This window comes from Acinonyx jubatus, chromosome A1 (genome assembly GCF_027475565.1).
Source record: "Acinonyx jubatus isolate Ajub_Pintada_27869175 chromosome A1, VMU_Ajub_asm_v1.0, whole genome shotgun sequence".
In the NCBI taxonomy this organism is placed as follows: domain Eukaryota; kingdom Metazoa; phylum Chordata; class Mammalia; order Carnivora; family Felidae; genus Acinonyx; species Acinonyx jubatus.
In genome coordinates this window covers 26,854,878-26,868,556 of record NC_069380.1, presented here as the reverse complement: position 1 = coordinate 26,868,556, position 13,679 = coordinate 26,854,878, and the positions used below count along the sequence as shown (strand labels likewise).

At 40.9% G+C, this 13,679-nt stretch overlaps 1 protein-coding gene across 3 annotated transcripts in view; it reads right to left on the bottom strand.

Moving 5' to 3' along the window:
• Positions 1–13,679, bottom strand: part of ENOX1 (ecto-NOX disulfide-thiol exchanger 1) — a 383,452-nt gene that overhangs the window by 200,659 nt on the left and 169,114 nt on the right. For all 3 annotated transcript variants that reach the window (XM_053215935.1, XM_053215938.1, XM_053215941.1), the window contains exons 2-3: positions 4,260–4,403; positions 3,261–3,398 (exon numbers count right to left, since the gene is read on the bottom strand). In XM_053215935.1, the coding sequence (XP_053071910.1) occupies positions 3,261–3,398; positions 4,260–4,272 (151 nt within the window). In that variant the 5' untranslated portion in view covers positions 4,273–4,403. The remainder of the gene's footprint in view (positions 1–3,260; positions 3,399–4,259; positions 4,404–13,679) is intronic.

Sequence of the window (13,679 nt, the reverse complement as noted above, 5' to 3'; positions counted from 1 at the left end):
GAAGGAAGGAATAAGAGTTAATAGTCAATGAATGCTTTCTACGTGTAGGTGCTATGTGGTTATCGCATGTAAACTATCATATTAAAATCTCGCAACAGTCCCATGAACTAGACATAATCACCATTTTACAAAAAAGGTAACATGCTTCTCTCTGTGCTTGAAGACATTAAATTCTCCAAACAAACTTGCCTTCTAAGAGTGAAACAATGGAAACAGCCTAAATGTAAACACTAGGCTGGTTAAATAAATTGGAGGTTTGTTCAATGGATTATTTACATTTCTTACATATAAAACAATAAAATGGAAAAACTAATTTAGGACAAGGTGTTAATAAAAATACACAATAGAGTATTTAATGTGATGAAAATGTTTCCGTGGAAAAAAGACTGGAAGAAACTGCAGACACACTAAGTGAATAAAACAGAACCCGACCCTGAGAAAGTGCCAACAAACGGGGTCAGCGGGAGCCCCGAGGAACCACGTGAAGTACAGTTCACCTGGCAGAATGCAGAAATGACGAAGGGACACCCAGGAAGACCCTGAGAGGCTCGAAAACACTTGAAGCAGTCTGGCTAGTACAGGAGATAGAGAACGTAATGCAGGGCAGATACGGTAAATCTTCTATAACGAGCAGGGGCTGTAATTCTTTTCATGGTAAGTTGCCGGGAAAATCATAAATTGGTCATGGTTAAAATGTCACAAGACTCAAAATCATAAAGAAAAATAATGAATTATTGAGGTTGTGGCTTACTCTGGAAGTTACACAACATTTTCTGACACAAGTGGGAGGTGGAGACAAGAGCAATTTCTGCTAGATAAGCATTTCAATTAGGCAGTTGGGAAAATTTGGGTGGAAAAATGCAAATCTTTACTCTCGAGTTAGTAGATGGAAGTACCTGCCTGAGTAAGCTTTCGGGAAAAGGGGTCTGGATCAACGCATGTTCAGACCATAGAAAATGTCACTGCTTGGCCAAAATGAACAAAGCAGGAGACTATAGATGCTGGAGAGGATGTGGAGAAACGGGAACCCTCTTGCACTGCTGGTGGGAATGCAAATTGGTGCAGCCACTCTGGAAAACAGTGTGGAGGTTCCTCAAAAAATTAAAAATAAACCTACCCTACGACCCAGCAGTGGCACTGCTAGGCATTTACCCAAGGGATACAGGAGTACTGATGCATACGGGCACTTGTACCCCAATGTTTATAGCAGCACTCTCAACAATAGCCAAATTATGCAAAGAGCCTAAATGTCCATCAACTGATGAATGGACAAAGAAATTGTGTTTTATATACACAATGGAGTACTACGTGGCAATGAGAAAGAACGAAATATGGCCTTTTGTAGCAACGTGGATGGAACTGGAGAGTGTGATGCTAAGTGAAATAAGCCATACAGAGAAAGACAGATACCATATGGTTTCACTCTTATGTGGATCCTGAGAAACTTAACAGAAACCCATGGGGGAGGGGAAGGAAAAAAAAAAAGAGGTTAGAGTGGGAGAGAGCCAAAGCATAAGAGACTCTTAAAAACTGAGAACAAACTGAGGGTTGATGGGGGGTGGGAGGGAGGGGAGGGTGGGTGATGGGTACTGAGGAGGGCACCTTTTGGGATGAGCACTGGGTATTGTATGGAAACCAATTCGACAATAAATTTCATATAGTGAAAAAAAATTTAAAAAATGCAAAGAAAGCATGTGACAAAAAAAAAAAAGAAAATGTCACTGCTGCACATATATACACAGCACGCACCAGACTAATCCTCAACTCAACGTGAGTTTTATACTTTGGAGAATTTCATAAATATCCTAAGAATACTGTTTTGTAACTCAGGATCTGACTCTCTTTTTTCTGTCTCCCACTTGTCGCTGTCTCCTGTCTTCTCTCCTGTTCTTTCTTGTGATATTAAAAAAAACCCATACGTATATATTCACATATATGTACGTGTGCATGTACATATATATATATATATATATATATATATATATATACAGGTACACACACACATAAAACTTACTGTAACTAGTTTAGAATTTGCTATCTATGGCCACTATTGAAAAACAATAAAAACAACAACAAAAACAAACAAATGCTTGGTCACCTCAGCACAAAATACACAGGTTTGTGGGGGCAGAAACTACCTCTCCAATGGCTACTGCTTTCTACTTGGTGCATACCATCTACCCCTCATCTGACTTGACGGGCAAAAGTGAATTGTTCCTCTGACGTAACAATGACCATAACATAATAACTGACTGTCACCTCTCCATTGGAAATTCTGGGAGGGCAGGGACCATGCCTGGTTTGTTTATAGCTGGAGCACCCACACCAGGACAGTAACTCAATAAAGGTTTGTTGAGTGAACGAATGAGCGAATGAGTGGATACTGCAAGTTTTATGTATCTTTCTGGACAGCCCAAGTCCTACTCTTCTGAGAATATCTTCTCTTAGAGCCCCAGTGATTGACCCTTCTGGAAATTACTACATTATTGGCCTGTGTTACCACTTCGCACCTGATTCTACACATTATTCTAATTGCTGGGTTTTGTTGTTGTTGTTGTTGCTGTGCTTTGCAATTTGGGGAGACATGGTCCTCAGGAACACTTCTGTATGTATATATCTGTTCTCTTCCCCGGAGTATTTGTTCCACAGCACACGGAAAGTCCTCAATAAAGATGTATTAAATTAAATGATGAAATCTTTTAAACGGCCTTCTACTTGGGCACATTTCTAAACATTTTCCCTATTGAATGCATCGTATTATGATTCCAAAGAGTGACGGGAAAAATGTGGACTGGTGTCAGTTGAGTTGAATTTCTAGCTCTGCCACCGCAGTGCTGGAAAAGCCACCTGAATGCTGGCCCTCTGTTTCCCCGTCTTTGAAATGTGAACGTTCGTAAGCAAACAAACAATATCCACCTGCCTCAAAGAGACGACTGTGGAATCAGATGGCATAATGTAGGTGGAGTTTTGCAAATTACAAAGCAAACGTTAGCTCTTCTATTTAGCAATTTAAAACACGAAATTGATATCGCAATGCCACAGATGATATCTACTACACATGGCTTTTTCTGAGAGTAGCTGTCGGGCAGGAGAGCAAGGTGATGAGGAAAAGAATCTCAAGCACAACCTGCCACACAAATCCCAGTCATAAACATGTCCCCTGTTGACTATGCTCAACACTCGCGTGTGGGTAGATTACTGGACACCTGTCACCAACACCCTTTGGTACTGCTGCGAAGTACCTTGAAACCCAAGCTTACCAGACACAAGCTGCTGTCCAGGCAACCCCACGGGAACCATGCCCAAGTTATTCATGGCGGTGGCCCAGGCTGTGGGATCGGTCACGGACATGTTGAGCTGGGTTGTGTCTATCGCTATACTCCCCAAACCATCAGCTGCTGCGGGGAAAAACAAACTGTGACTTCCAGTCAACAGGCAAGAGTGTTTGTTTTAAAGGAGATCACATTGCTAGAGATGCGAGACTTCACTTAGCACATTCCCCAACCGCGCGAAAATAAAGCACTGTAATCTACAGCAATGTTTTCTCCAGACGTAAACATAAAGGGTTTCCAAATACATTCTGGGAGGAAACTTAATGACATGTAGTTTGTGTTACACACAGCATGCCATTAAGGAAGCACTCCTGGGAAAAAATGGAGGAACTGCTTCTTTCTCTTAGTGAGACAACGTGAGTTAAGTTCTAAGGTGGAGAGGCAGAACAGCACCACTCCTTTGGTAAGGGAAAAAAAAAGTCAATTGGTTCAGTAGACTAAAAATAAATGCCATCATCTATTTCTGAGCAGAATTTTGGAGCAGGCACACCTTCCAGCTATTTAACAGAATTTTTAAAAACAGTCGCCAAGCAGCGACTCAGTTCGGTCCTAACTGAATTTATCAGGGTTACCTTGTAACATACTCTTTCCTTTCTAAGCTTTTTGTATCATTCCATTATGGAAATGCAGGTGTCTGCTTAAGATGACTCTTCCAAAATATTTCTTGTAAGTTCAGACTTTCGTCAAAACCAAACAAACAAATAAATAACATTAAAAACAAAGAGCACAGGGCCAGAAAAAAAAAAAAAACTCAGCAAAACATGTGAAATTTGACTTAATGAGTTTTGATGTATGCTAGTCCCATGGCCCGATTTCTTTAAGGATTCCAGGTTCCCGGTTCAATGCCTATTTTCACGGCCAGGCAAGCTCTTCCCCTAAGAACTCACAACGCCTTGTTTGTGTCCTGGGCGGGCCACTGGCATTTACCTGCAGCCATCATCTGAGGAAGCTGCTGGGGACACCGGCTGATGCTTTCCAGGCCACCTGCATCTACGACTGAACTATGAGCATCCTTGGGGGCAGGTGCGCTCTGATGGCTGAGTGCAGGTTCCCCACGGAGGTCATCGGATTCTGCAAAAGGGGGAGAGGAGGGTGGTGAGAGATCACGACAGTTAGCTGAGGGAGCCTTTGAGGAAAACACTGTTGTCTGGGCAAAAACCAATGAACAACAAAGGACAACTTCCAGTCACAGATGAGACTCAGGGAGGGGCTGCTTCCTGAGCCCCGGGCGGCCCAGCCGGTCCCTGCCTAGGTTTGCCCTGGGTGCACTGGGCGGGCCAGCTGTCAGCTCACCTAGAGCCACGCTGCCTGAATAAGCAGCCCCTTGTGCAAGCGGCCAGGGCCTTCCTTGCCTCCTACTGAAGAGACTTCACAGACGGGGCTTATCAGCCCCAGCACAGCCTCTTCCACTCACTACACATCAATGGAGAGGGCAGACTCGGGGCTAAATATGATTTTCTTTAAGTTAAAAAATTAATTGATGTTGTTATTTTGGAAGACGGTCGTCTGCGAAATGTATTTGGGGGGGGGGGGTGGAAATGGAGGGCAGAGGAAGAGAAAAGCCAGGAGCTATTCGCCGTGAAGCTGGTAAAGGAGTCCGCCCAGATTACAATAGCCAGCAGAGGCAGAGGGAAAGAATAGTGCGCCTCTCATAAAAGAAGATGGAGAGGATGTTGGGGCAGCAAAGAGACACAGTTGTTTCTTTCATTTCTATGAAGCTAAATTGAACAGGCCACAGTTTGTTGGCTCTGGGTTTTCCCTAGCCTCATAGCGCACACGCATGCGCGTGCACGCACGCACGTGCACGCACACACACACGCACACACACATACATCTATATGCACATATTTTTGTTAAACTTTCCAAAGCACTCTTCTAGTAAAAACAAATAATAAAGCATTAAATAAAGCTGCAAAGGAAAGGGTCCCTCTATAGCCCGCTATTTATAAAATAACCTTCCCCCATCCTTAAAAATGCAAAAACATAGCATTCATACATACAGTGTTTTTCATGCACACGTATTTTAAGTGCACATTCAGCAGTTCAAAACTGAAAGGCAAAACATACCGCTTACGTGTGGGATCTGCGAAGTTTGAATTTTAAGTGGATTTGATGTAACAGTTTAATTATTTCTTTTTATTTAGCTATAAACTTAGAAGTTTTTCTAACCCATGTTTTTGCTATTGAGTATTTTAGAATTAGATGCGATGGTCTGTTTGTGTGTGTCTAGTTCACACTTTATAAGTTTAGTTCAAATGGAAGCTCAGATTTCAGTATTTCAAGGAATAGGTGGGTGATAGCAAATTGTTTCCATAGTCTCCACAAACACCTAGCCCTCGACCGGAGGGGCACATGAGATGGTGGGGAATATTTTCCAATAGCTTGTTGGCAGATGATACATCATCATTCAATAGAAAACGATTCCAACTTTGAGAGCAAACTGCACTCAAGACAAATGCTTTATACCTTGCAATGAAACTCACCTACCCATGGGGCGCCTGGGCGGTTCAGTCAGTTTAAGTGTCCGACTTTGGCTCAAGTCATGATCTTGCAATTCATGGGTTTGAGCCCCCCACATGGGGTTCTGTGCTGCCAGCTCAGAGCCTGGAGCCTGCTTCGGATTCTGTGTCTCCCCCTCTCTCTGCCCTTCCCCCACTCATGCTCTGTTTCTCTCTCAAAAATGAACAAACATTAAAAAATTTAAAAAAACCCCAAAAACTCTACTACCCAAATGAATTGAGACCTTGTTCACTTGTGGTGAATCAATTATTCACCACGGCAATGGATGCCATCAGATAACGTTCCCACCATAGAAAATGAACTCAGTAACAAATACATAACAGATCTAAATGTCTGCCCTTTGGCTACCCACACACCAGCTATATTTCTATGATGAAACCTCACAGCACTTTCCCCTGTCTACCTCCAACCAGTTCAGATCACCACAGCAGAGTCCGGCTAGACTGTTCATTCTTTTGCTCAAATGGCCATGGAGTAGAGTTGTTTCAGATCGTTGCAAGGTCACCATTTGTCTTACTTATCTCCCTAAATGAAGTTTAGTTGGCTGGTTTCCTGCCAGCTTGGGTTCTCTCCAAATGGGCATTAATCACAACTTTCTGTCCAATGAGTCTGCAGTTCTGGAATTACATCAAAGAACATCCCTTTACTTTGTAGGCTTTACAACTGGTATCTGACCTGCCATGTTTCCCCTTGCCTTTTTGCAACAGTATTTTAGGGATGCCGTTAGCTTTCCATGGCTCTATAACTGTCTGTTCCAAAGGTAGTTTTCTCCTCAGTGATTATAGTGTCACATGGGGGCATCAAACGTCCCAGGGGCCCGTAGTGCCCACCCACACTTTCATGCCCATCCTAAACTAATGCTGTTCCATTGGGAACAGTAATGAACTGTTACTGTGTCATACAACAAATAAAAAACAAACAAAAAAAGGCATTGCTTTGTTGGCAAGATGTAAGATGTAAACCTGAATTTATCCCCTAATGAGACTCTGTGACACTTAATTTATTACATGCCTTCAATCTACCAACCAATGGTTTCAATGTCATACAACTTCATGTAGCTGCCATGTACCTAGAATGGTGACTCCAAAGTAAGTTGTATCACCTCTTAGGCATTTCTAAGAGTCTCAAGGAAGCCAGGCAATTTTTTAAAAAAATGTAAATTTCCTTGATGCTTGGAAGAAAGATGATATTTTAAATTAATTACTACCTAGTAATTTATGAATGGTTGCAAGAGTAATTTTTATACTCTCCTAACATCTATCGTTCCTATTGAATACCTGCCTCTTTACATGACTCAAAGCCATAATGCCTAATTTATCATTCAAATCCATTTCTCTGCCTAAGTTTTCTTATTTCTAAACTGTAGAAAAGATTGATCATGTTAATGGTGTTTACTTACACGCAGAGATGTGGGAAGTTAAAAAATTATAGCTAATAAAGCACTTGGAATATAGTAGATGCTAATTATTATTATTTTATTTGGAAGTGTAGTGTTTCTATGAAGGTACCCTGGGATCTCAGTGTTCTACGGGATAATTATGTAATTAATTCTAAAACAGCGAGTAACACTTGATATTTCTAAAAGTAAGCACTGCCCTAGTTTTCTATGCCACACCTAAATTGTAGCAGAATATTTCTTTATTTTCCACAAATCCTTTATAAAATAATACAATGTGAATTAAAAGATGTATGAATTTTCTTCTCTAGGCTATTCTTCTGTTTATGCAACTATGAAAGCTTTCAAGAAACTGATGACTAATTGTGAAATTAGCAGTTTGAATTTACAGCTTTTAGTAAGACAAGATCATCACAAAACCAATCGGATGTACAAAATGCCAAGGTTAATGATACAGCACTGTCCAGGGTTCAGATGAAATCTAACCTGTTCTTTGTTAAGGTATATGCACGTACAAAATCTCATACCCAATTTCGTAACTGTTCAACAAGATCGATTTATGCTCAGGATTTCACCGGGCTACATCAACAGGGCAAATAATTTTTGAAACTCACCAAGCCTATGAAAATACTATTTTCCCCCATTCCTCCCTCAAAAGAAACAAACAAACAGACAAACAAACAGCACAGCTTTTCTCACTGTAAATAACACAACTCTTGCTAACCCTGTCCAACTTTCACGTGTCCCAAGGACACACACACACGCTATGAATAATAAAACCCATCTGTAACTGTCCACAAAGCATAGATTGCTATAAAATGGGGGTAGAGATGAGTTAAGTATTGAAATTTTATTTTTTAAAATTTAACAGAATGATTTTGTTTGATGTTAAAGTACATAATATATACTTATATGTTATTTATATGTAATAATTATATATAATTATAGTATGTTTATACATTTATAAAATATATTTAAAACTATATATAAACTGTATGTGTATATATACACACACACACACACACACACACATGTTTTTCAAGTGAATTCAGTCATAGAAGAAAGGAAGGAAACTAAAAAGGAAAATAAAAAGAGAAAGAAGGAAATGACAAAGGAACAAAGGAATAAACTTCAGTTCCAGGGTCTAATTCCAAAGGCTGGAGGTTTGAAAACTAAAGAACACAAAAGGGGAAATTGTTGTTGGGAACTAGAACACAGACGAATTTAAAGTGTCAAAGAAAGACAATTTTTAAAAATGTTAGATCCTTCCAGATAAGCTTTTGGTGCACTTAACAAGTCATTCTTCACGATCTAAGATTCCACACCTCCCTGGCAACCAATGTGGGGCCATCATCAGGTTACCGGGATGCTCCCCTTTTGTGAGACTTCTTGCAGCTGTTCTTTGAATGAGCTGAAATCTATAAATAACAGCATCTCCAGACCCATTAAACAGTACGTTAGTGTAATAAAGGCACATACGTACATATATGCTAAAGAAGTGATATCATTGGAAGAAAGGAAAAATTTCCATTTGGCACGTACTACAGAGGAAAGAAAGCAGGTCTGGCCGTTTCTCAAACACAAAATATCATTAAGGATCTGAGCTTGCATCCTCCATTTTTCCATTCTGTCTAGCAGCCAGTTTTAAACTATAAGTTGTCATTCTTCCATGTTAGGGAGGGAACGGTTACTGAATGGATGATAAGGTTTTACCCAAGACATGTCTGTCTTTGAAAAACTCAACATTGAGAAAGAGAGAGAGACAGACAGACAGACAGAGGCAGAGACAGACAGAGAATATGAATGAGAGAGAAGGTTTCCTCTGAAATCATGAAATCAAACAAAATTACCAAATTTGCCAGAGACAACTCAACCAGCATGGGCAAGAGAGGTAGATAAAGTCCTTGGATGCAAAGTAAAATACTGTTTGGCATTACATTTTTAAGTGTAGAGAAATGACAGAGGTAAAATTACTTTGTTTTCAGGAAATCGATTCTTTTAAAAAATATTACATTTTATATTTCTAAATTGAACAAAATAATAAAAGAGAAAGCTTGAGACCTTAGGGATAAAGTATTTCTTTTTCCGTTAAAGACAGAAAAGGAAATAGGACCAGATACTACTATGATCATATGTAATTTCAAAGTCTGTATATAGGCAAGTTTTAAAATACAGGAGCTTCCACACTTAGATTATTTCAGCTTTTCTGAGAAGGGCAATATTATACCTGAAGGCTGTTTATGAAACATGTAATGGGTCAACTCATACTTCCCATTGATGGATATCCATCAACCACATACACAATATGTTGTCAGACGTTGTTTTCTGCCTTCCAAAATACATCTAGCATAGGGAAAGTTATCATTGCTGACTCTGCTGCTGAGTGAATTATTAAAGGAAGCAATCTCATCCATAAACATAGGCCTGGATCCATTAAAACGAGAAGAGTCTCACTTTCAGCAAAGCTTTTTCTAACGCCCTGAGGATTCAGGACAACCACACCCAGGTTCACAGAACGTCAAGGTTCAAACCCTAGAGTTCCTTAATTCCAGCTTCCCCCAGATGTGGAAGTCCCCAAAATGTTACAGGCAGGAAACTGTTTCAGCCTTAACAGTTCACACATTCACCCTTCAGCTGAGCCCTTGTGGGGAAAATAAGCTCTTGAACTCTGCTTCTGCAACCATGTGTGGCCCTGGGAAAGGGACTCTTCTGTCCCCTGAACGGGGATATTGAGGCGTAACTGCCAATCAAGTAAGTCTCAGACAAGTTTATGAAAGTAAATATGGACACATCAGAGAATTTGCATTTTCCCTCACCTGACAGGTTTGTTTTCTGTTTGCATTCTCTGTTCTCAAGTTCCCATTCAAACAGTCCTACTGAAGAGACAAAGTAAATGCAATGCTATAACTACACAGAAGCTTCGATTGAGATGGCAAAGATGTGGGCTGCAGAGAAAGAGCAACGCAGAGACCAGGGGAAAGAGTCCTTTTGGAAGACAGGTAATACCTCCGAAATAGACTTTAGGTAGATTTCAGGCTTCAAAGATACATTCCTCAAAAGCGTGAGGTCTATAAACCATGGACACTGCCAATGATCAAAGAACAATTTTTAATGCATGTATAGTGTAGGTCACATGCTGGTCTTTTTGGCCACACTTACACACAGAAAGCAATTTCTGTAAACATTATTATCTTCTTATATAAGGGAAAGCAGACAGTATCATTCTATAATTTGTGCTCTTTTGTACTCAGTTTTTTCATTATGTACTCATTTTATACCTTGACCCAACCATGAAAAACATATTAAGCTACAAAGTGGAACATTTTAATTGTAGTGAGTGAATAACTGACCCTTAAATGGCTGCAAACTCTGGTAAATGAATGATCTGTTTTCAAAAAAAAAAAAAAAAAAAAAAAGCTTGATTAGAGCTCTTGAATCTATGGAAATCTACCTGCAATAAAATCCAGATCAGATCCTGACCAGCCTGAGCCAGTTGCCCATCCTGTTTAACATTTCTCCTAGTAGGGTCACAAACAACGTGTTGGTTACTCTTTAAACTAATGTGCTCTTAATGATGCCTTTGCAACACGACGCATGAAGTATTACCCTGCAGTCATGATCGCCCCAGGTATTCCAGACTCAGCAGGACACCCTGCCTCCAGTGGGGTGCCCTGGACCAGAGACCTTGTTTTCTGTTTCTCTAAATGACCACACACAGCTCTTGTTTATGGTCTGAAAGCAGTGAGTAGGATGGTGGGGGCCCTGGGTTCCTAGGGAGAGTCCTTTTCACTCCATGGGGAGTCATAGATGGTATGGTTACCTCATGAGGGTGGGCTAGTTGGAGCAAATGAATGTGCAGCAAGATATCCAACTGGAAAGTTCTAGGTTGAACAGGGAGCATTCTGGGGAAGTGGGTCAAAGCTTGGGTGCCATTGGCAGTGTTCACCGAGATTCAAACGGAGGTGCTCAGAAAGAGGAAGGCCTTCTGGGCCCGAAGATATTCAGGTTCCCAAGACGAGAGGTTGGGGGGTGTACAGGAAGATGGGTCTAGCCTCTAGGGACATTCGTGACTCAGAATCTAATAGAAAGACTGTCTTAGTTCTTTCGTGGTGAAGGCTTTATGTTCTAACTGCTTTTGGAGGTCAGGATCATCCTCGGAGGTAAGGACTGACTGCACACAGTGATCTCAGCCAGGCTTCTGTGACACAGAAAGCTCCACGAAGGCTCTTGCCCCCAACAGGGGGGCGGGATAGATGCCGATGGGAAGGTTCCAGCGCTGAAAACAAGGCCAAAGGTCCCTGAAAAATGCTGCTGCCACAGCTGTAATTCCATCCTTGCTCTCTATCTTGGTTACAGATTTCCATACAAGGGTATAAATGCGCTACCCTCCACTCTATCTTCTCCCATTAACACCCCTTCTCGCTGTCAGTAGGAGGAGATACGTGCCTTGTAAGAATGTCATACAGACATCCTTCCGTACAAGGGGATGGCATTTGGAGGACTAAGATCCTCAAATAGAATCTTTTCTCCTACTCCAGCCTTCCAGATCAACGACTCATCTGCCCCGGGAAAGTAGCCTGTTTTTCTAACTGTGGCTGTGTTATCAGTTAGGCACTGAAGGCACAGGGTGCACAATAATCTTGGAGAGCTGAAAACGTTTCATGTCAACATACAGTAAAACATGCATTACCAAAACCAAGTACTTATTTAATGAAACACCTAGAAATTTTGTATTATGACAACTTCTCTAATTATCAAATTTAATAGTCACACAGACATCATTAGAGTTGAAAATCACTCGCAAGTGGGGCTTTCTCATGTTGCAAAAAACTCCTGAGTCTGCATAATTATGCAGAAATCAGAGCTGGTTTTAAATGAGAGGAATAACTTATAGGCAGATAACTTCAAAAGCAGAATTATAGAAATCCTGTCCAAAAGTCCTATAGACAAAATCATACTGCATGCCAGATACATTGAGTACACTGAATGCATTTTGTATGTTAAGTGCAACGTGGGGTGAGGCCTCCAAAAGCAAAGCCGAGCGGCGGCCATTCGAGTCTGCAAAAGTTTTAAATGGCTGTTCAGAGACGTTGTCTCCTTCCTGCCTGCTACGTGTGAGATAAACAAAGCTAAATTTTCCCTTTACGTTTGCCAGCCTCAGTTCAGGATTAAACGCCATCCCCGGTTACTTATTCACAGATGACTTACAAATTTATCGGGGGAAGGTAGGGGAGGGAGAAAAACTGACCCTAAAAAACAGATATGAGAGAAAAACATCTGGCCCGTGTTACTGAATGCAATTTCATGTTAGATTAAAGTCATCATATTTACTTATGGTTTTATTATTTATAAAAAAGAAATTATGCGGAATGTGCTTTGTGGGAATCACAGAATATTGCGATTGCTACCACGGTTTATTATTTTCCCAGCAAGATGGCTTAAACCCAACCTAAACAAATATTTTAAATGAATCCCCACCAGCACTATCACATTTTTTTTCCCCTCTCTAGCCTTAATGAAAAAGATATCCTGCTCTTCAAGCTCTCTGATGTTCTTATTCGTGTGCAATTGTAAGTGTTACGGTTTATTATGAGATAATGTTTATTGTAAAATAATGACTCAGAAAATGCCCAGCACCCAGTGGTGGTAAAACAGTGCAGAGGATGTGAGGGCGTTTGAAAGTGGCAGCGGCTGCCAATGGCAAACATTCACCAGGCCTCGACCATTAATGCAATCAAAGTAATGACTTTATTACTTGCGTAATCAAGTAGACATGTGTTCACGTACTCGTCCAACATATCAACCTGCCACCATCTCTGCAACACAGAGAGTATTGCTAATAACCTACAAACAAGGCAGACAGAGCAGAGACACATAATCACCATAAAACTAAATGCAGCGTCCTCTTCCTAACCAGAGACACCACCTTCATTCAAATACACAGCCCAAACCCTTGATGCCGTTCTACCAGCCGACGCAACTGGCCTTTCTTTCCGGTAGGGCGATCTGCAGCAGTGGAATGCAACGACACGGTTCTTTTCCATCCGAGAGTAAACTCCAGTATAGGTTAGGGAGATGGAAATAAATATTCCTGTAAGGACATTCTTATTTTCAAGGTATTACTATGAGTGCCAATATTTGTAATGAGTTCAAAAAGCAAAGTCTGTAAAGTCAAGGGAGGATGTCATTCCCTCAGCCCTTCCCCTAGAGGCACCCACTGGGAAAAGAGCTTATTATCGAACAGTCCCACACCTTTGATCTTATGAAATATCAACCACAACCTATGAGATAGGTATCATTAGCAACTTTCTAGAAGCATGAAAAGGTTCAGGAAGTTAAGACTTTGGATCATTTACCCAAGGTTGCAAAGCTAATGAATGGCAGAACCCCACGATTTAGTGTGTTTTCGCCCGGGCCTATGTTGTTATAGA